This window comes from Rhinolophus sinicus, chromosome 14 (assembly GCF_057876585.1).
Source record: "Rhinolophus sinicus isolate RSI-liver-muscle chromosome 14, RSI-T2T, whole genome shotgun sequence".
NCBI lineage: Eukaryota > Metazoa > Chordata > Mammalia > Chiroptera > Rhinolophidae > Rhinolophus > Rhinolophus sinicus.
The window spans coordinates 143688769-143710293 of record NC_142514.1 but is presented as its reverse complement, the minus strand read 5'-3'; the positions used below and the strand labels follow the sequence as shown (position 1 = coordinate 143710293).

General features: G+C 46.1%; 3 protein-coding genes and 1 pseudogene across 6 annotated transcripts in view; 2 read left to right on the top strand and 2 right to left on the bottom strand.

Annotated features, from left to right (window-relative positions):
• The window catches only part of RRP8 (ribosomal RNA processing 8), a 61008-nt gene that overhangs the window by 10937 nt on the left and 28546 nt on the right, over positions 1-21525 (top strand). For 2 of the 4 annotated variants that reach the window (XR_012497497.2, XR_012497496.2), the window contains exon 7: positions 3605-3796. Coding sequence is in view for 1 of the 4 variants with exons in the window: in XM_074335896.2 (XP_074191997.1) it covers positions 3605-3658 (54 nt within the window). In the remaining 3 variants the exon portion in view is untranslated. Of the gene's footprint in view, positions 1-3604; positions 4137-5724; positions 5851-21525 lie in introns of those variants that run through there. The other 2 variants (XR_012497495.2, XM_074335896.2) reach the window with 2 other exon arrangements.
• Positions 1001-1531, top strand: LOC109460434 (10 kDa heat shock protein, mitochondrial pseudogene; annotated as a pseudogene).
• Positions 6036-8027, bottom strand: LOC148755838 (dynein heavy chain domain-containing protein 1-like). The gene is made up of 3 exons (XM_088791612.1): positions 7872-8027; positions 6850-7655; positions 6036-6663 (listed from the first exon to the last, which is right to left on the bottom strand). Exons 1-3 carry the CDS (start codon positions 7882-7884, stop codon positions 6304-6306), a joined length of 1179 nt encoding a protein of 392 aa, XP_088647738.1. The 5' UTR covers positions 7885-8027; the 3' UTR covers positions 6036-6303.
• Positions 9140-21525, bottom strand: part of LOC109460454 (dynein heavy chain domain-containing protein 1) — a 70062-nt gene continuing 57676 nt past the window's right edge. The window contains exons 31-38 of the mRNA XM_088791613.1: positions 17993-18142; positions 17577-17759; positions 17008-17439; positions 16320-16791; positions 11915-12187; positions 11510-11662; positions 11155-11333; positions 9140-11036 (exon numbers count right to left, since the gene is read on the bottom strand). Of these exons, the coding sequence (XP_088647739.1) occupies positions 10065-11036; positions 11155-11333; positions 11510-11662; positions 11915-12187; positions 16320-16791; positions 17008-17439; positions 17577-17759; positions 17993-18142 (2814 nt within the window). The 3' untranslated portion in view covers positions 9140-10064. The remainder of the gene's footprint in view (positions 11037-11154; positions 11334-11509; positions 11663-11914; positions 12188-16319; positions 16792-17007; positions 17440-17576; positions 17760-17992; positions 18143-21525) is intronic.

Below are 21525 nucleotides of genomic sequence, written 5' to 3'. Positions count from 1 at the left end.
TAGACTACAAAAAGGAACCAAATGAAAATTCTAGAATTAAAAAACTAAAAGGAAAAAAGTACAATACAAATTACTGAATTTGAACAACAGACTGAAAAGAGACTGAAAGAAGTGGACAGGGCCTCAGGAATGACCCTATAACAAAAGATATCTTTGTCATGAAAATCCCAGAGATGGATGAGAAAGAGAAGCTGAGAAAGTACTTGATGAAAAATAGCAAAATCTTCCCAAATTTGGTAAGAGACAAAAACCTATGGACTCAAGAAGCAAAGTGAACAACGCCAAACAGGATAAACATGGGGAAATTCATATTAAAACATACCATAATTAAACTTCTGAAAACTAAAGAAAAAGCTAAAGCTAAAGCTTTTTTCTTAAAAGCTAAAGAAAAAGGGTGCTGTACCTAAAGGGGAAGAACAGTTTGAATGACAGCAATTTCTCATCAGAAACCACGGGAAATGTATAGGGAAATGTCACAATATCTTTCAGGTTTTGAAAGAAAACCCATACTCTTACCCTAGTGAAAATATCCTTCAGGAATGAAGGGGAAATTTGGACGTTCTTAAATGAAGGAAAACCAGGAGAATTTGTCACCAGCTGACTTACCCTAAAAGAATGGCCAGAAATTCTCCAAACAGAAAGGAAATGATAAAAGAAGAAATCTTGGAACATCAAGAAGTATGAAAGAGCACAGTGAACAAAAATGTGTGCAAATACAGCTAGCTTTCCTTCTCTTGAGTTCTCTGAATTATCTTTGATGGTTGAAGCAAAAATTATAACACTGTTGTGGTTCTAAATGTAAGAGAAGTATTTAAGATGATTACATTATAAACAGGGAAGGATAAAGGGAGGTAAAATTTCTATACTTCACTTTGAAATTGATAAAATAACACCAGTAGACCATATTAAGAATATTAAGGCTTTTCTAAAGTTCACATGTCCAGAAGACTGGACTGCAGGTCTCTTCTTGCGGCCGCGGCGCAAGAGCAGAGTATGAACTGCTGCTGCCAAAGTCGTGACAGGACAGGCATTTAGGAAGTTTCTCCCACTCTTTGATCGAGTATTACTTGAAAGGAGTGCTGCTGAAACTGTAACTAAGGGAGGCATTATGCTTCCTAAAAAATCTCAAGGAAAAGTATTGTAAGCAACAGTAGCAGCTGTTGGATCTGGCTCTAAAAGAAAGGGCGGAAAGATTCAACCAGTTAGTGTGAAAGTTGGAGATAGTTATTCCAGAATATGGAGGCACCGAAGTAGTTCTAGACGACAAGGACTTTTTCTTATTTACATATGGTGACGTTCTTGGAAAGTATGTAGACTGAAGTAAATCACTATTGACATGGTATCACATGAAGCTGCCCATTCCACTGAAGTTGTGAAATCTCATCATGTAAATAATTTCCACGTCTCTTTTTTGTAATAAACTAATGATATCCAAAGTAATGACATCCAGTGTCTCTTAAAATTTAGTTCCACTGTACTGATATAAACATTTCCAAATAAAAATATGTAAATAAAAAGAATATTAAGAATATGTATATGTGTGTGTGTATATATATATACCACTAAAAAGCTATACAAAGATATAATCTCCAAAACACTATAGATAACTCAAAATGGAATTCTAAAAAGTATTCACTTAACCCAGAGGAAGGCAGAAAACACAAAAATCAAAGGAGTCAACAAAAAATTCCTAGCATAAGTGAGTTCAGCAAGGTTGCAAGATACAAGATAAACATACAAAAATTGTATTTCTATACACTAGAAATGAACATGTAGACACTGAAATTAAAAATACTATTTATATTTGCTCAAAAAGAAATGACGTAGCTCTAAACCTAACATTTATAGGACTTCTTTGCTGAAAATTATACAACACTGATGAAATCAAAGATCTAAATAAATGGGGAACATACCATGTTCATAGGTTGCAAAACTAAACAGTAACGATGTCAATTGTCCCCACTCAGATACAGAGGTTTTACACAGTTCCTGTGAAAATCCCAGTATAATTTTTGTAAACATAGACAAGATTTTTGTATGAGAAGACACGATTTTTGTAAAATTTTATGAGAAGACAAAGGAATTAGAAGAGCTAAAACACTTGAAAAAGAAGAATAAAGTAGGAGGAATCAGACTACCCAATGTCAAGTCTTACTATACAGCTACTGTAATCAAGGCTCTGAGGCATTGGTGGAGAGAGGTATAGATGCACAAATCAGTAGAACAGAGTGGAGAACAGAAATAGACCCACACAAATAAGCCCAATTGATTTTTGATAAAGGTGCAAAAGCAATTTAATGGGGGAATGATATCCTTTTTACCAAATGGAACTGGAGAACTTGGACATCCTTTGGAAAAAAACTTGACCTAGTCTCACACCATATACAAAAATTAACGCACTATGGATCATGGACTTAAATATAAAATGATAAAACCTTTAGAAAAGAAACATCAGAGAAAACCTTTGGTATCTAGTGCTATGCAAGAGTTTTAAACTTGACATCACAAGCATGATCCATAAAAGGAAACTTGGATAAACTGGACTTCAAAATTAAAACCCTTTGCTCAATGAAAGACCCTGTTAAGAGGAACCTACAGACTGGGAGAAAATATTTGCAAACTACATATCTGACAAGGGACTAGTAAATATAATAATAAAGAATTCTCAAAACTCAAGGGTAAAAAAACCTGATAACCTTATATCTACTAAAGAAATTGAATTTGTAATTAAAATTCTTTCCCATTAAAAAAATAACGAAAAACTCCAGGCCCAGATGGCTTTACTGGCAAATTCTATCAACCACTGCATGAAGAAAGAATATCAGTCGTACACACGCTGTGTAGAGAATGGCTTCTGGAGACAAATGTCTAGATTCAAAAACTGGCTCCACTATTTTCTGACTCTGTGACTTTGGATAATTTACTGAGTCTTTGTCTCAGTTTCCTCATCTGCAAAATGGAATAATAATAGTACCTATCTTATAAATTCCAGGGTTCTTAGGCATTCGTAGATGAAAATAGCACTTTTTTTCCTGTTTCAGACATTTCCTCTATCCTATTTCTGAATGAGAATTTCAAATTATACTGAAAAGTTGCAAAAATAAATGAGCTTCAGGTGAGCTACAGAGTGCTAGTCGATGACATTTTTGGTCTTTGGATTTTTAGTGCATGTAGTGTACATAGATGGATCGCAAATTTTCTCACAAATTTGCATATGCAAATAAAATTTAGCTCCTTTCTCAATTACTGATCTGATTTTCCTCACAAGTCTCACTGCTATCCTGCGCTCCACTGAATAGTGGAAGAGGCTAGAAATTAATTCAGTGTCTTTAAGTTTCATTTATTCTCTTTGAAGTAAATGCTCAGATATTCAAATTCCTCCCATTCTACCTCTGTTCCTCTCCAAAGTGACATCTGGCTATAGAGAGGAGGGCTTATGTGGCGTTTTGATATCAGAAGGAAGGGGCCCTCTGGTCTAATATTGGCTCTTGGGTATGCACAAGCTGGAATATTCTGAGTATGGTTGGCCTAGTTCTTCTATACCTGGGCATTCTGCCAACATTTGCCTCTAAAGCTGATGAATCCGTCATCTTGCTTTTTACAGCTGTCAGGGCCTGTGCCCCTCCCTGCCAACTTGGCCTCCTCTCAACAACTCTGATGCTGTAGACCACAGTGATTTTCTGCCTGGTACTCCACTGAGCCTAAAGAGTCTATTCAGCATCCACACCATGCAGGAATCAAGAGACAGCCCTTGCTGACCATGCCACTCTGCCCTAGCAATGCTCCTGGGACAATGGTAAGTCCATGCTGCAAAGCAGTTCCCTTCTAAAGTCCCAGGAGGATAAAGGGCAAAAGCCGCTTTGCCCTCCGTATGTCAGTTTACTGCTCCGTCCCAAAGTCCCAGGTCAAGTTGATTTTTGTCCTCCTCCCTCTCTTGTCTCTACTACTTCTACCCCCATCCACTGGGACAGGACAGGAAATCTCCCCTTTGTCATGTGTCTTACTTCTTCCTTCCTTTCATTGTTTGAGACTTTAATTTCTTAACAATATTTTAATTTATCTGGTAGACAATTTTAATAGTGAAATTGTCAAATCTGGAACATTTTTACATGGAAGTCATTGTATTTGGGCTATACTGCCAAATGGTAGTTATTTTATAATTTCTAAGTGACTCAGTTTAATAACTGGGCTGTGAATAATTCAAGAAATTTCAGTCCAGAGAATGGAGTGGATTTGGAGAAAATGTTCTGTACCAACAAATTTCAGATGGTTTTATAGGTGTCTCACTATCTATCACTTCCAGCTCCCACTGGAGGATAAATAGTAGTGATGGTAAACATGGATAGAGTGTTCATTTATCCAAAAGGACTTCTTTAATATTCTGCTAATCCCCCTAAAGATACAGCTATGTCCCTGGTTGACCATAGGAAAGAAAAAGGGAATGGTTTCTGAGGAAAGTGGAGACTTTGGCCTCTGTGCTCGACCTTCTGTTAAAAGGCATCAGTTGCACCATAGTCACTAGTGAGTGGGGTGACTGTGAAGAGATTGTGCACCGACGCTCAGTATATACTTTGTCTGCATTTCCTCCCACCATGTAGCTTGTACCTAGCCAGACAGTGAGGGAAATAAGTCATCCTGGTAAGTTTTGGTGCTTGGGGTCAGGGAGAGTAAGCCCACGTAGGCCTTTAGCTCTGCCATACCCTAGCCTGAGTTTTATCAGAGAGGTTTGCCCTGGGGTAGCATGCAATTATGCAACTAATTATAACTCAGCATATCAAAGCAGAACTCAATTCCCAACCCCAATCTGTCTCTCCCTCAGATTGCCCATCTCAGTTAATGACACCATGATCTGCACAACTTGCTCACACCTAAAATCTAGGAATCATCCTAGATTTGTCCTCTTCCCTCATTCCATCAGCAAGTCCTGTTCGCTTTGCCTCCAGAATATTTCCTAAATCCATTCATTCTCCCGTCTCCACTGTTGTGATCCTGTCCATATCCATCATCTCTCATTTGAATTACTTCAATAGCCTCCAAACAAATCTTCCTCCTTGTTATTCTGGATTTTCTTCCACCCATCCACCATAGAACAACCAGTGTGATCTTTGAAAAATGCAAATTAGATCATGTCATCATCTCCCACCTAATACTCTCCAATAGATTCCTCCTTATGCTTTTAGAAAACGCAGGCTCTTTAGCATGAAAAGGCTCTGTGATCTGCCCCTATGTCTTTACATCTTCCTGGCTCACTCTGCTCCTCCCTTACCATGCTCCAGCTACATGTTCCATTCCTTGAATACCCCAGGGTTGTTCTGCCTCAAGACCTTAGCACCTACTGAGTGCTCTACTGGAAACACTCCTCGTAGATCTTCAAATAGTTCCCAGGAAGCCTTCCTTGACCACCCAAACTGTATTAACTGCTCCCCCCTCTAGTCACGCTCTAACATATCAGCCTACTTTATTTTCCTTTTTTAAGAACTTTTATTTTAAGTGTGTTTTTCCAGGACCCATCAGCTCCAAGTCAAGTAGTTGTTCCAATCTAGTTGTGGAGGGCGCAGCTCACAGTGGCCCATGTGGGGATCGAACCGGCAACCTTGGTGTTATGAATATCATGCTCTAACCAACTGAGCTAACCGGCCGCCCCTACTTTATTTTTTTTACATCACTTAAAAATCATCAATTTAACTTATTTGTATGTTGACCTTTTCTGTCTCCCTGCATTAGAACAATCTCATCAGTGCCTGGAATAGCACCTGGTTCAGAGGAGTGCTCAACAAATAATTTTTGAATGAACGTAGGGCCTTGTATCTTATTTTGCTTTTTTTGTATGTGTGTATGGCTCATTCAGAATATCCATCGTAGGGGGAGGGATGACTGGTAGAGCAGGATTGGGGCATTCCCAATAATATTATACCACTAAATGCCTTAAGAAAATCATTTTGAGTTCTAATGTTATCCTTTTATAAATATCCCTTGTGGATATAGCACAAGTGCTGAGAGCACAGTAGAGAGCTGGGTAAGGATTTGGGCGGTTGCATGTTCGCCATCCCCAGATCTGCCTAGCGCCTTGGATGCATGACCGATACCAGGCCCATCTCCCCATAGTGTCCCTACACTCTCCTCCCCCGGTTGCCAGGCACACACCCTCTTCTCCCTTCAGTGTGAACCAACCTCATCTCTCATCAGTTGTGCACACTGCTTTCCCCTCAGTGTGTCACATCCTCTGTGCGCACACACCCTACACTCCTTCTAAATCTCAGAACTCTTTCATCGAATCCCTCCGACTTTATTTTGGTTGAGGGCTCAGGGCAGGGGTGGGCTGCACACATGGACTCTCCGTTGGACACAGACGGCAGGGCTGAGCTTTGTGGGCAGCGGCAGGTGCATTAGGATATTCCTGCTGTGCAGCCTTGTGGTGCCGAGGGGACCTTCCATGTACACAGGACAGGAATATACAGCCAGGCCGGCATGGGGTGGCAGGTCATTGGTGCCCTGGGCCTGGGTTCTGGTGCTGATGCTGATTGGAGGCAGAGGGCTGGGCCCGCTGGAAGGACTGTCCTGCAAGGCCCCTGCCAGCGGGTCCCACTCGGCATTCCAGAGCTGTAGCCCAATCAGCAGCAGCTCCCCCACCTCTGGAACCATGGGCTTTGGGCCCTTCACCACCTGAGGACGCCAGAAGTTGGTCAGGCAAGGTTAGAAAGCTGAGGGATCATGGTGGAGCAGGATCAGAGAAGCAGGTGGGGGTACCAAGGGGGCAAGATCAGGAAGAAGCAAGGTGGGATAACTGCGAGGTATAATCAGGGACGTTGAGGGAACGGAATTGGAAATGAAGGGGCAGCACGAAGTTACCTGGAGGTGCAGAGGGTTGATGTTCAGCCCCTGACGTTTATGGAGGAGCTGATTGGAGCTGGAGCCTTGAATTTGACAACCAGGCAAATTCGAGTTAGGCACATACTGGTCCATAGCAAAGGCAGCCTCCCAGCGCAGGAAAAGCAGCAGGCGGCGTGGGTGGCGAAAGGCTGACAGGTGAAAGATGCGTTTTGGTACTTCGGAGCCCACGTCCAGGTAGCGAACCAATAGTTGTCCACTGCGTGACAGCTGTCGCAGCCAGTGCCAGGGTGGCTGTGGCCCAGCAGGCGCATGAGGTCTCCAAGGCGGAGGTAGGAGGCCATTCCAGAGAGCGTGGGCCACCACGGCACAGCGTTGGGAAGCACACGGGGTCGCACCCTTCAGCTGCTGCAACAGGCAGTCGAGGTCCCGCTGCAGCGTGCTCACCAGCTGGCTCAGTTCCAGCACCTCCATCTGGAGGAAGCCCTCCAGAGGCTGCTCCGCATTCAGTCCCTGCACCACCCACCCGGCGCCAGACTCATCTTGGTGAATGGTCTTGGTCAGCAGAGCCTGTAACGACTCCAGTCTCTGCTTGGCTAACACGAGGCGTTGCCACAGCCGCCTTTCGGCACGCCGGGAGCCTCCCGGAGGCGCAGGCACCCAAGTGGGTGAACTCCGCTGCAGCGCACTCAGGAAAGCACGACTCTGGCGTCGTAACAGCCAAGCCTGGGGGCCAGCACTCAGTCCGCAGATCTGGGGTTCAGGTGGTATGGGCAATAGGTACAGCTGGGCCTTGCACTCTGCCATAGCATCTGGCTCCTCTAGCTCTTGGAGGTGGAGGTGATGGGTGAGAAACAAGATGGACTCTCCCCACCCCAGTTCAAGGGAGTAGGCCTTCCTCTGACCTTTAAGCCATCACCCCATAACTGTGTGAATATTGCCCCCTCCTACCCCTTTATGGGCACTGCTGTTCACATTCCCGTGAGGGTGGCACTACATTGCGCTGTTCTCCACCCCAACACAGATACCTGACTGGAGCTTACCTGGGCTGGGCATCAGAGTGGCCAGCAGATACTGGGGGGGGTGTGGTTTGTCCCAACTCCCCCTGCTGGAGCTCAGGCAGGCTTGTGTGAGGCTAATCAGGGTCTCCCTGTCCTTGTCGTCTCCCACAGGACCCCCATAGAAAACCGAAGCTGAAGATGAGGTCAGATCCCTTTAGTTCCAACCTCTCCAGTTTCCACCACTTCCCAAACCAAAGTTGTGAATGATGTCCCCATCTCAGTACTCCCACCCCCACCCCTTTCTGGGCTCTCCTGTGGGCTGATGACTACATGGCAGAAAGGAAGGGTCTCACCGGCCAGCTCCTGCATGGCAGCACTGGGATTGCTAAGGCTGGCACACAGCTGGTCTTGGATCTGAAGGACCTGGCTTAGGGTCACTTGACTCCTGGAGAAGGGGAACAGAAAGTAGGGTTTCAAAAGCATCTATATGCTGAGGACTCGCACATCTTCCTCTCCAGCTCAAACTTCTCCTGAGCCCCAGACTCAGGAGGGCTCATTAGTCATTGTCACTTGGCATCTCAAAAGACAGCTTGCTTTCAATGAAAATCATCATTTCCCTCCATACTAGCCACCCAGTTGTCCAAGGCAGAAATCTGGGAGCCATCCTTGCCTCTTCCTCTTCCTCATCCTATATTTACTCTCCATCCCTGCTGTGACCACCCTAGTTCCCATCACCATGACCTCGTCCCTTGAGACTTCCAAGCCTCCTAAAACTGCCTGCTTGCCTCCAGCCAGCCCCATCTGGTCCGTTTTCCACACTGAAGCCTGAGTGATCTTTCCAACAGACAAGTAGGATCAATTTTTTTTCTCCTACTTAAAACCCTTCAGTGGCTGCCCACTTCCTCAGGATAAAATCAGGTCCCTTGCAATGGTCTTAACGGCCCTGTGCCACAACCCTCACCTCTCCCACTCAAGTCTCACCTCTCCCACCCACAGCATGTCCACCTCAGCCACACTGAAGTCTTCTCCCTCCTACTGAGCTTAGTTCCCTCTGCTCAGAAAGGCCCCATCTTCACCTAATCTGCCTGTTTTCAAGACTCAATTCAAAGTGAGTTATTTCCTTGGCTTCCCTCGGCCCTCACACGTTGGCTCTCCCCCGAGATGAATCCCAGCACGTGGAAAATACTCAGTGGTTGCTAAGTGACTGACTAAGGAGCAGGATGGGTGAGTCCCTCACCAGCGCCCCCTATGTGCCTGCAGCTTCATTCCATAGAGCTGCCGGTGTAGCAGGAGGCCATGCAGGAGGAGCAGAGGCAGCGCCTTAGTAGGGGGTTGCACATACAGTCCTTGCTGGGCTAGCTCCACGCTGTCGATCAAGACGCGGCGCAGGTCCAGGGACGGCTCCCAGGAAATAGGCATGGAATGCTGAGTTAGTATAGCTGGGGAGGAAGGAGAGTGCTAAGCCAACACAGCACAGTTGCCCTCCCCACTCCAGTCTGAGAGCCTGTAGGGGAAAGCTCCTCACCTGGTAAGGAAGCAATAGCCTCTGTAGGCACAATAAGCCAAAGACGGAAATCTCTGTGGACCACATTCCTGCTTGTAGGTTGAGCTAAAAGCAGTTCTAACTCCAGGTCCGAGACCACTAGGGGTCAGACATGGGGCTGAGATCAATCGCTGGGTAAAGGGTCAGATACAAGTTGAGGGATCAGACTTGAGGCTAGGGGGTCAGGAGTCACATACAGGGGACAGGCTTGGAGCTAGGGGATTGGCCATGAGGCCGGAGAGTGCAAGCTCAGGCCCAAGTGTAGGAAAAGGTCCTAGAAATGATCTCTAGGGAGCAAACCCACCCTTGGCTCCGTCCAACAGCCCCAGCAAGGGCTGCAACAGCTCCTTCGGCCAGTAAGGCATCAGGTGACAATTATCCAGCACCAGCCAGTGCCCTTTGTGCATAGCCTGGCAGAGAGTGCTGACCACAACCGAGACCGGATCCCAGGCCTCAGAGCCCAGGGCTATCACCTCCAGATGCTTCTGCCCCTGGGAACCAACAGAGAGATGTCAGAAGAACTCAAAGTGATCATAAAGTGACTCAAGGGACCCCAAGTAATGCCACAATAATCCCCAAAGTCTGGGTAATCCAGAAAGATCCATGTGAATGCTGGGAGGACACTCCCACACACACATACACCCCATCCCAGCCCATAGGAGCCTGGTCACTCTGTGGCTAAGAGGCTTGGCTCAAACCTGCTCATGTTTGGCAGCCAGTTTCTGGATGACAGTCAGGGGATGCAAGATGTCTGTGGGGTGACCAGGTGGTGGTAACAAGACCAGCAGGGGCTGAGTAGCTTGACTGTGTTCGAGGGGTATAGTGAAGGCGCTCAGGTTTTCATCCAGGGGCCGACCCAGGAGGCTGGTGGTAAAGTCTGCCAGGGCACCTGCCAGGCACTCAGGTCTCAGCACACGCCACAGGATCAGCCTCTGGAGGAGGCTGAGTGGATCAGACCCAGGCCCAGGTGCAGGCCCCAGCACTGTGGATGACAGTGACAGGTAAGCCTGCCAAACATTGGAGCGGCCTGCCAGGGACGCACGCAGCCCAGCAAATGGGGGCAGCAGCTCTAACATTCCACATTCGTGCCAGGCTCTCAGCCCTACCCAGGGCGGCCGAGCCACACCTGGGACTGGCTTGCTGTAGCCTGTGCTGGGAGAGGCTGCCAGTCCAGGCCAAAGTGCCAGCCTCTCCAGATCTGGTGCCTTCTTTGATATTTGCAGCAAAGCCAGAGCACCTAAGGCACCCACCAAGGGTACCTGAGTCAGGCCCAGTGCAGCCACGGTGCAGCCGAGCAGCTGGCGGGTCAGCTGTGTTCTTAGCTGCAGCAGATGGCTGGGCAGGTCCACCCCCTCATGATTCTCACACCGCTTCATGCTGTTCAGTGCCTGCTTGGTGGCTGCCAGCCAGTTCTCTGGGCTCAGACGTAAAGGTGGCAGCAGGTTCTGCAGCGGGCTAAGGGCCTTGATAATGGCCATTCCATGCTGGACCACACGTCGATAGGGTGCCCACAATACCACCTCCTGCAGCCTCAGTTCTTCTAGCTCCTCGCAATGGGCACGCAGCTGACATAGCTGTGCCTGGGTCCTCACCGTGCCCCGCAGGAACTTGGCTGGTTTCTGATGATTTGGGTTTTGGAACAGTAGCATCGTCAGCAGTCGCTCCTGCATACAGGCACTTGTTGCATGGATCTGGCCCTTTACCACACAGTCCCCCATCATCTCCACTCATCTCCACCCTCATACCTGGGCCCATCCAACCCATAGACTGGTCCCCGAGCACCTCAACAGCCTCCACAGCTTCACAGGCATCCAGGGATCTTATCTTGAGGTCCTGCCAGCGGCTCTCAAGCTTGGGACACTCTATGCACAAGATTTCATGCAGCATCTGTTCTTCTAGGACGTCCATGTTCAGGCCCAGATCCAGTACATTCAGCCCCTTCAGCAGTTCACAACCTAGCACTTGGGGTCACATGGGAGACACTCAACCCCTTCCCCTTGGCAGAGCCAGGGGGTGGGGTGCACAGGGAGTATGGCTCCCTGCTATAGTCTTGAGCCTGCTCTGGACCAGACTGAGTGAATCTGGGGGCCCAGTGTGTCCACAAAGCTGTGTGAGAAACTTACCCACTGAGCCTCACCTTTTCCCAAGGCACCAAGGGGGAGGGTAGTGCTCAGATAGAGACAGAAGCCAGGCTGCACCTGGAGTGGGCTCAGCTCTTCTCGCTGCAGTAACCATTGTAGTTCTTGGCACCCCAGGCCCAGCTCCATATTGGTCAGTAACATGGGCAGGCCTGTGAGGGGGAGGCAAGGACACCTTACTCACCATGGCAGCATATAAGCACCCCACCCCCACCCCGGTGCACAAAATCTGACTCTCATGAGCTCCTCTCTGGTTGATAGCAGGGTTCCCTCAGAGCTCTTCATCAGTTAGTGACTGGGATGAAGGTGGGAGCTGAGGTCAAACTGAGGTGTGAGAGGCTTGTGGGGCCATAGAGTGGGGGGAGAAAAGAAGGGGGACATGGTGGGTGGGGACCAATTCTTACCCCCAGCAGCTGCCTCCAGGAGCTGAGGACCCAGGTCCGGGTCAGCACCTGAAAGTACGCTGAGGTAGGGAAGGGGTGCAGACTGGATCTCAGAGGCGGGGCTTGACTCCTGCCTCTGTGTCTCATCCTTCTTTTCCTGCTCTTGCTTCTCTTCCTCTGCTTTCTGCTCTTTTGTCTTCTCCTTAGCTTTATCACACTCTTCACTATCATCATCTTCCTCTTCCGTGTCCTCCTCTGTACACTCTTTCTCTTGATTTCTCCTGAAGCCCTTCCCTATTGGCAGAAAGATGCAGAGGAGCTCTGCTCAGAGGTAGAATTAGGCTCCTAGGGAGCACTGTTCACCCAAGGGCTCTATCTCATGAAGGAAGTCACTTAAGCTCTATGACTCAGTTTCCTTATCTGTGAAATGGAGTTGATATCAGCGAGTCCCTCATAGGGCTACTGTGACAATGACATGAAATAATACATAGAAAGCACTCAGCTGGCACTTAGTGAGCATTCAATAAGTGTTAGCTGTCATTATTATTACTCTAAAATTCCAGGAAAGGGTTCTAGTCACCGCTGAAAGCCGCTCCATTTATGCCTTTCTGTAGATTGATGATTCGGTGCATTTCCCTTTTTGCCTCAGCTAATTCTGTCACTAACAACCAAAAGAGTCATCACTAATATAGAAATCAGTGCTTGGAAGTACCAACTTTTAAGTGAAAGGCCATAAAACTGTGAATTAGCCAAGTGGACAGCGCGACGCACACAGATGTTTGGCTAACGACGGCCATCCCCAACCCCTTCTCCTTTGCCTCCTCAACTGCAGGGGCCAGGAAAGAAATACTTATTACTTTTCAAGTATTAAGAAATTTAAGAATTTTTTAAAGTATTAAATATTTAAGAAGTGGGCAAGTGGAGATACCAGGTCCACAGTTTGTTGTAGTTACTTCCTATTGCTTAACAAATTCCACAAGCTTGGCAGCTTAAGCAAACATTTATTATCTGTGTTCCGTAGGTTAAAAGCCCAGCCCAACATGTCTGGATGCTCTGTTCAGGGTTACACTGGGCTAAAATCAAAGCATCGACTGGGGCTGCAGTTCTCATCTGGGACTTGGGGACTCTGCTGGGCTTAAGGTTTTTGACAGAATTCATTTCCTTTTCACGTTTAACCTGTAGCTCACTCCATCTTCAAGCCAACAACAGTTTGTTGAATTCTTCTTGTGTTTCAAATCTTTCTAACTTCCTCTTTCCTCTTTTCTTCTTTGAAGAGCACAGTGATTACATTGGGCCCACCCAGATTATCCAGGATAATATCTCTATCTTCAGGTCAATTGATTAGTAAACTTAATTACATCTGCAAAGTCGCTCTCGCCATGTAACATAATTATAAGAGTAACACCAGAGAACAAAGGTTATGGAAGCCAAACTTTTGCCTACCACATTTGGCTATTCGGTCCTCTGGAAGATCTTTTGTTTTCATGACAAAAGGGACAGAAATGGCTATCAGCAACTCTGACATGATGTTTGGAGGGATAGTAGCCAATTCGATAACAAATTACCACAAATATGGTGGCTTAAAACAACAGAAGTTTATTCTGTCATAGTTCTGGAGGCCAGAAGTCCAAAATCAAGGTGTCAGCAAGGCTACACTCCTGAAGTCTTTAAGGGAGAATCCTTCCTTGCCTCCTCCAGCTTCTGGTGGTTCCAGGAGTTCTTTGGCCTGTGGCTACATAACTCCACTATCTGTCTCCATCTTCACATGTGTGCCCGTGCCTTCTGTGTACCTATGCCTTCTTTTCTGTCTTGTAAGGACATGTATCATTACATTTATGGCCAACTCAGATAATCTAGGGTGATCTCATTTCAAGGTCCTTAATTATATCTGCAAAGACTCTTTTTCCAAATGAGGTCACATTCATAGGTTCCAAGGGTTAGGATGTGGATATATCTTTTGGGGGGCCACCATTCAACCCACTACAATGTGATAAGCCAACATGCTAAGGATCATAGAAAAGGAAGATAGAAGAATCTAGGTGCTTGAAGGCAACATTGAAGCCATATACCTACTTATCTCAGTACTTCTTATAATGTGAGATAAATAAATCCCTATTTGTTTAAGCGATGGTAAGTTGTTTTTTTGTTTTGTTTTGTTTTGTTTTTTTACTAGTAGTGAGAGCATTCCTAACTGATACAGTGAGTTGGGGTGTGGGGGAAGCAATGAGGATTTTTCTTTTTCTGGGAAGGTGGCTAGACTATGTGACAGGTAAATAAATAAATAAATAAATAAATAAATAAATAAATAAATAGGCTTATCTCATGGGACTTGGACGGTGTGCTCATTGAACTTTAGTGGATTTAGTATTTGGTTGGTACAAAAGTAATTGCGGTTTAAAAGGTTAAAAATTGCTAAAACCACAAATACTTTCGCACCAACCTAATAGAAGATATTGGAGTATGCTGGCTACTTCTCCACTTAAATGAGAGAAACAATCTCTAGGAAAAACTTTAAAGGAATTCCTTTCTGTTCATATCAAGCGATTTCAGATGATGATAAGATACTCATGTACCTTGCTGATTTGTAAAAATGATTCTCTACCTCATGTTGCGTAGAATAGGAAATTATGGGCTACTGACATTCCATTCCACACACTTCTCTCTATGCATTCCCTGCTTGACAAAGATAATAGTCTCCCTCACCCTCTTGACTTGGATACAGCCCAAAGGAATAGCAGCTACATTCCATGGCTGATCACTATGCAGACTATTTTCTTCCTGATAGCTCTGAGGTGAAGGTCAAGGTTTAGATGGATGACAATTACACTAAACCTTAGTGGAATTGGGGGAGCCCCCAGAACCAATGTTAAGAGATAGAAGCGGGAAGGTATAGTTTGAATTTAAGAATGAGAATGTACCAAGATTTCTGGCATTGGTTAATAGCTAATAGAATCCTTATAAATGAAATCTGCAGGAAAAAGATGAGATACTTAAGGGGATTAGCCAGAAAATCCCCCACCTGGTAACGAGTGATCTGTGTCTGCTTAATTTCAGGCAAATTCTAAACCCACATACCAATTCCAATTCCAATAGGAAGTGGACATTTAAGGTAGCTACAAACAGGGGACTCTTGTCCAACTTTCCTTTCACAGACAGCCCTGGGAAGAGTGGGCAAAAAACATACTATTTATCAGAACCCAGGGTGGCTGAACAGGCTGTCTAAGAACTCCTGAGCCAGTGAAATAATGCTAATCATTTGCCTTACTATCTCTGTCTGGTATTAGGCAGTCCATGCTAGAGACTAATACACAGTATGTTTGTTTCTTTTCCTTTCCCAGTTTCTAAGCAGGAAGTATATTGTAGTTATTTGGATTTGATTTTGCTTCACTTTGCATGGCAGGTGTGTTAATGTGGTGTGATAGCATAGGAACTGTCATAGGTCACAGAAACGTGAAGAGCCACATCCAGATCTGATCAAGAGCAATGAACACCATTCAGAATTTCTGGACCCAGAATCAAACGCAGCAGCTGGATGTTACTTCAGGGTGTCTCTTATTAGAGAGGGGGTAGATTCATGTATAGTTGCACATATGATAATTCTATAATGGGCATTTTTGTAATGGTGTGTGGGAGCAATGGAAAGTAGTGCTGGATGGCCAAAGGGTGGGCTGTAATAATGGTGACAGTAATATAGTAGTAGTAATAACGATGTTCTCCAAAATGGTTTCTAGAGAACTTATTACATATTAGGTACTGTGTGAACCCATTTTACGTGAATTACCACACTTAGTACAGTACTTTATGAGGTGGGTATAATTAAGACCCTCATTTTATTGGCAAATAAACTTAGGGTTTAGAGAGAGTAGTTACACTGCCTTAGCTCAATAGCTAGCAAAGGACAGATATTTGACCCAGATAGCCTGATTATAGAGCCTATGTTACAGATCTCTATCATACACCTTCCATTGGAGATGTCTGTTATTCTCACCAACGCAACCCCTAACCCCTTCTTATGGGAAATAAACACCCTCGCTTCCTTCCCCTAGAAAATGCTCCTTCCAACATTCCACCAGGATGGATCCCCGATCCAAGCAGAGCCAATAGAAATATTTCCCTAGAATTCCTGAACATAGGACAAATTCAGTAGTAAAGCTCTGAGTTGTAGGCCAAGTTTCCAGTAGGGCTGACCAGACCAAGGAAGTGGAAGATTATGCACTGGTCAGCCATGTAGATTCAGAATCATGGTAATATGGGCCCCAAAATACAAATGTGACCTAATTTAGTAATATCTTGTAGGCTGGTGAAATCTGGGATGTCCCGGCCACAAAAATGTAGTGTCTTCATTATAAAAAGGAAGACCATATGTGGCTAGAGTGGTGAGCACTTCGGACCTGAGAAGCACTGTGATTGTTATCCCTGACTTTACCTCTGTCCGTGGTGGGACCTGGGGCCAAGCATCTAGTCTCTTCCCGAGGCAGTGTGTTCAGCCAGATAAGGGCCTGGTTGCTGGGATCAAGTAGCAGAGGCCAACGGCAACTGAAGTAGTGGGTGCGACTTCGCAGAAGGAGGCCTGCCATGCGGGCTGACTTTGCCTGGGGCTTTAGGTCTCGGTCCCACTGGAGCTGTTCGGATTCAGAGCTCAGCAAGGACAGAAGGCTGAAGGGAGAGCGTGTGGAGAGCAGGGGTTTCTCTGGTGGTATGGTGACAGATTTCTGACTCTGCTTCAGTGCCTGAGCCACATCATCTGGGCCCAGGGTCTCCTGAAAGCCCCTACACAGAGCCAGCCACTTGTCCAGTATCTCCTGGCGCCGCAGTGGCGGGAAGGGACCCAGGTAGACGATGGCAGCTGAACACAGGAGGGCATCTCCAAGCACAGTCATGCAGTGCCCCTTCAACTTCTGGTGTGGAAGGGAAGACCAGAGAGGGTATCGGCCAGTGAGGAGGGTACAGGCAGAGGGTCTGTTAGACAGGGAGCAAAGCAGGGTATAGAGGAAAGCATGGCAAGGAGGGCATAGTGGGACAGAGAGAGGCAGTGAGGGCACAGGGAGAAGCAGAGGAGTGTGGACAGTGGTACAAAAATGAACTTTGGGGGAAATCTGGGAGGGGCTGATTACCTGGAGCTCGGTAGTCCAGAAATGCATGGGCGTGAGCAGTGCAGCTTTTATGGGCCACTTGTGATACTGGCCACACTGAGCCAAACTGAGATTCTCTACCAGTTGGTTATGGGAGGCCTGGGCATCTTCCAGCTTCTTGGTCAGGGCCAAATTGTGCTCTAGGATCTCCTGAGCCTGGAACTGGTAGTGGGCCAGGCGGGCCTGCTCCCGAGCCAGTGTCGCCTCTACCTGCTGCAGCAGCAGAGCCGTGGGCAGTCCTCGGTGCTGTGCCAGCCTGTAGTGCAGAACAGCCCGGAGCCAGGCTGCCAGGCTTGCTGCAGGTATGCTTACTGCCCGCAAGGCTTCATCACTCATACCTGGAGCCTTCAGAGCCAGGTTTAACTTTATTACCTCTGAGTCTGTCATCTTCTCCTTGGGGAAGAACACCAGCTCCTGGGAGAGTGTGTGTTGAAAGGGGTGGGGGAAGATGCAGATGTTCAGAACCTTGCCCCTTTCAGAACAGCCTCATCCTGCCACGTTGCCCCTTTATGCCTCCGCTCTCCTCACCCATTGTACCCCACATTCCCTACCTGATAAAAGTCCTCAGTGCATAACAGTTGCTTGGCACTGGCCCAGCCTCCTTCACGGTGGAACAGGTCACACAGCGCATCAGTCACCTGGACCACAGGTTCTGGTGGTGCACGGTAGCTCCGAATCTCCTCAAAGTCAGCCACCTGCAGCTGTCTCAGGGGCCCTAGAAAGGCCTTGCCCATCTGAATGAGGAGAGATGAGCTCCTGAAATGTCCTCTTATTCAAGTTATTGCCAAGAGGGATCATCTCCTCCTAGGAGTCCCCGTGAAGAGACCATTTCTCAAGCCATCCTAGGAGATGTTCCCTCCCGCAGGAGACTCCATGACAAATCACCCTGTCTCCTCTTCTGGGTATCCTGTGAGGGGCTGTCCCCTCCCAAGACAGCAGGGCAGGGCAGGTGGCAGGAAGAGCCCACCTGCTCTAGGAAAGCCTCATGCTGGGCCCGCAGGGCATCCGACTGCTTGGTTAAGTTCTCAGCGAGGTTCTCCTGCTGCCGACAGTCTGCCAGCTGCTGCTGGTACAGGAGCTTGCCTTTCTCTAGCTGCTGCTGACATGTGTTGAGGTTCTGTGAACAGAGACCCAGGCTGCAGTTCCAGATCCTGGACCAGGTGGGAAGGCCCCAAAGGAAGACCCCGTGGGCTTGGGACTCCAGTGTACTCCTCACTTGATGGTTAGGGTGACCAAGTTGAACTCCAAATAGGCCACAGATATAGACTGAGCTCTGGAACTGTCACTTCTTAGCCTGTGAGTTCTATATCCAGTGATGCAGCCCTGAGTTGGTGGTTGCTTCTCCTGACCTGCCATACAATCTGACTCCAAAGCCTACATGCTTGACCATTACGCTATACTCTCTCTTCCTAGACCCATTAGTGGCATTTGTCACAGAAGACTGTTCCCTTCCTCTCGAAGCATTTTCTTCCCTTGACTTTCATGATACTGTGTTCTCCTTTGGCTTTCTCCAACTTGTGGCTGCTCTTTCTCAGTCTCTTCCTGTCATCCCTTAAATATTCCTCAGCCACTTTTTTCAGGACCCCCTTCTCTTCTTACCCCACACTTCTGTGTGCCCTCCCTAATCTCATGGCTTTGATTACCACTTTAACAATTCCAAAATCTCTATCTCTAGCCAGATTCTTTCCCACATACAGGTATGTATCCATCTCTCTTTCGTGTCCCACAGGCCACTCAGACGCCACATGTCCAAAAATGAATTTATTGGCCATCCTCCTCACATCTCTTCTAATCTTACTCATCTCTTTGTGTTCTTTTTCTTAGAATTGTGGCAAAATACACCCAAGTTTCCCAAGGAAGAAACCTAATTGTTACCTTTACTCCGTCTCTTCTATTTCTTCCAAACCCAACCCATCTTAAAGGCCTTTCAATTCTACCTCCTAAACATCTCTCATGCCTATTCCTAGCCCCAGTACCCATCACTTAGGCTCACGCTCTCTCACTGCTGACCTTCTACCCTGGCTTCCAACTGATGTCTCAGCTTCCACTCTTAATCCCCTCCTCTAATCTATTTTCCATGTTGCAGCCTGATTGGTTTTCTAATAACCAAGTATCATCAGCAGCACCATGCCCCTCACCACACTTGCCACTCTTTCATTTTATTTACAATGCCTCCATGACCAGAAGGCCTCTACTCATCTTTCCAACCTCATCTCTTTTTCCTCTCCAAGAACTCTACTCTCCAGCCGTTCCTGACTTTCAGTTCTTCCAATGTGACACACATTCTCTTGCCTCTGGGCCTTTGCATATGCTCTTATATACTGCATATGTGACATTCTTCCTCCCCATCCCCATTTATGCAAAATCGTACCTAACCTTCATGTGTCAGCTTTGATGTACTTCATTCGTTTACGTATTTAAAAAATGTTTTTGAGTGTCTACCATGCTCTCCCATGTGGTTCTGTGTTATATACTGTTGCACTGTGCTTTCTCTAGAAAGTCTTTCTTGATAATTCAGAGTACCCTAGACTTGCTCTGTCATAACACACTATTTTGTAATTGCCTGGATAAATTTGTATCTTCCAGTAAACTAGGAACAATAAAGGCAAGAACAGTGCCTTATCTTTCTTATTAGGAGGTATTCTAACCTAATAGTTATTATGTGCCAGCGTTTTAAAATGCCTTCATGTAAGATTTCATTTAATCCTCATCCTAATCTCTCTGGATTTCAGTTTTCTCATCTGTAAAATGGGAAAAGGGATGGTCACATCAGAAAGCTGTGGCAAGAATTCTATTTCTATCTATATCTATCTATCTATCTATCTATCTATCTATCTATCTATCTAGTTGTAAACATAGATGTAGACGTAGACATAAACATAAATATTAATTAATGCCTGGCAAAAGAATGTGGAGTTCAATTAATTTTCGTTGAGTACAATAATGAATAAATGAACAAATTGAATATAAGAGAGAAAAGAGATAGAGGTATCCAAAATGACTTCTGGGATTTTGCTTCAGTGACTAAGTGGATGGTGGTGCCATTTCCTGGGTGGAGGACATGGAAAGAAGTACACACAATCATGACTGCTGAGTGAATGACCAAGGAATCTGACACTGAATGCCCCTGAGACTACGAACATTTCTTATCCATATTTTGGGGTTTTTTATGTTGTACTCTGATATATAAGAACTGACCTAGGAATCAAAGAATAATATAATAGCACCCCTAAACCAAATCAACAATTCCTGGTATTAATCATCTTGGGAAAAGTTAGGGCCCAAGACAAAAAACTGGAATATGGAAAACATGGGTGAGAGGACTCCTAACCCTCCATGAACGTCTCTCTTTTTTTGCATCTCAGCTGAGTCTTGAGGTTTGATCTATGCCAGTGATGCTTGGTGGTGAGTGGTAGGAGGCACCAGCCCCATGAGAACTCCAAGGCGTACCATTTAAGTGGAGCACAATGAAAACCACATACGTAGATACAATGTAAGCCATGCCCCTAGAGTTGTGCCACCCTGGGTGATAGCCCTGAGGGCACCCATCAAAAGAGGCAGGCTAGGCATTAGGGGCTATACGACCTGAAAGCCCAAGAGAAAGTACGTCAGATCATCGGCCTGTGAGTTGATCACTACTTCACTTCTTCGTAGTTATCCCCAAACCTGCATCAAAGTCTTGCACAGCAGGAAATTTAAAACATGCTATTTCAGAATTCCTCTTATGAAAAAAACAAAACAAAACAAAAAACCTCTCTTTATTTTGGGAAAACATTTTTAACTGAGAGTATTTGGCTATAGAAGGTGTGATAACCCCACTTGCACCAGTTTTAGCTAGATATGAGAGGTTTATTCAAAAAGAAAATTGCTCTGTGTAAGAAAGCAATAGGATTTAGGATTTGGACTGGGGGAAAATAACATTATTATATGAGAATTATATTTGGGGAGCTCTAAAATAAAAGTGGGGTGGCTGAATAACATTGTGGGGCAGGTATTGGTGTGATGGGAGAAAAGTTGGTCACGGGGAAATGCCCTGTAGAGGAGGGTGACTGAGGAAATTCAGGACATTGAGGTCTAGTATACCACTTAAATCTATTTCTGGTTCTGTTCTAGAATGTAAATTGCCCCTACTGCCACCACCCTTCCACATTCCCCCACTCTAAACAGCAGCCTTGTATATTTTATACTTTGTGGAAGAGGTAGAGGGACAAAGTGGTGTGGGGGAAGAGGATAGCAGCAAGAGGTATGCCAACTAGCAGTGACAGAATTCAGGAGAAAAGAGGTTAAGAGACAGAGGTGACCATGAGAATGTAACCCCTGCCCCGTCCCCAGTGGGGATCTACAGAGACCTTGGGAAGCATGCTGAACTTCACACAGTCAAGGTACTAGGGTCAACCAGAAGCAGACACTTGGGTTTCCTGTGTTTAGAAGAATCAGCCCGGTCTCAGATGTGACGGCGGGACTTTGAGCCTAAGCTCTAAAAGAGGAGGCAGCAGGGCT

Coding starts and splice junctions, on each gene's coding strand:
- LOC148755838 (XM_088791612.1), bottom strand. Junction 6,664..6,849: donor TCAACCCTCTGCACCTCCAG/GTAACTTCGTGC, acceptor TGGCGTCCTCAG/GTGGTGAAGGGCCCAAAGCC.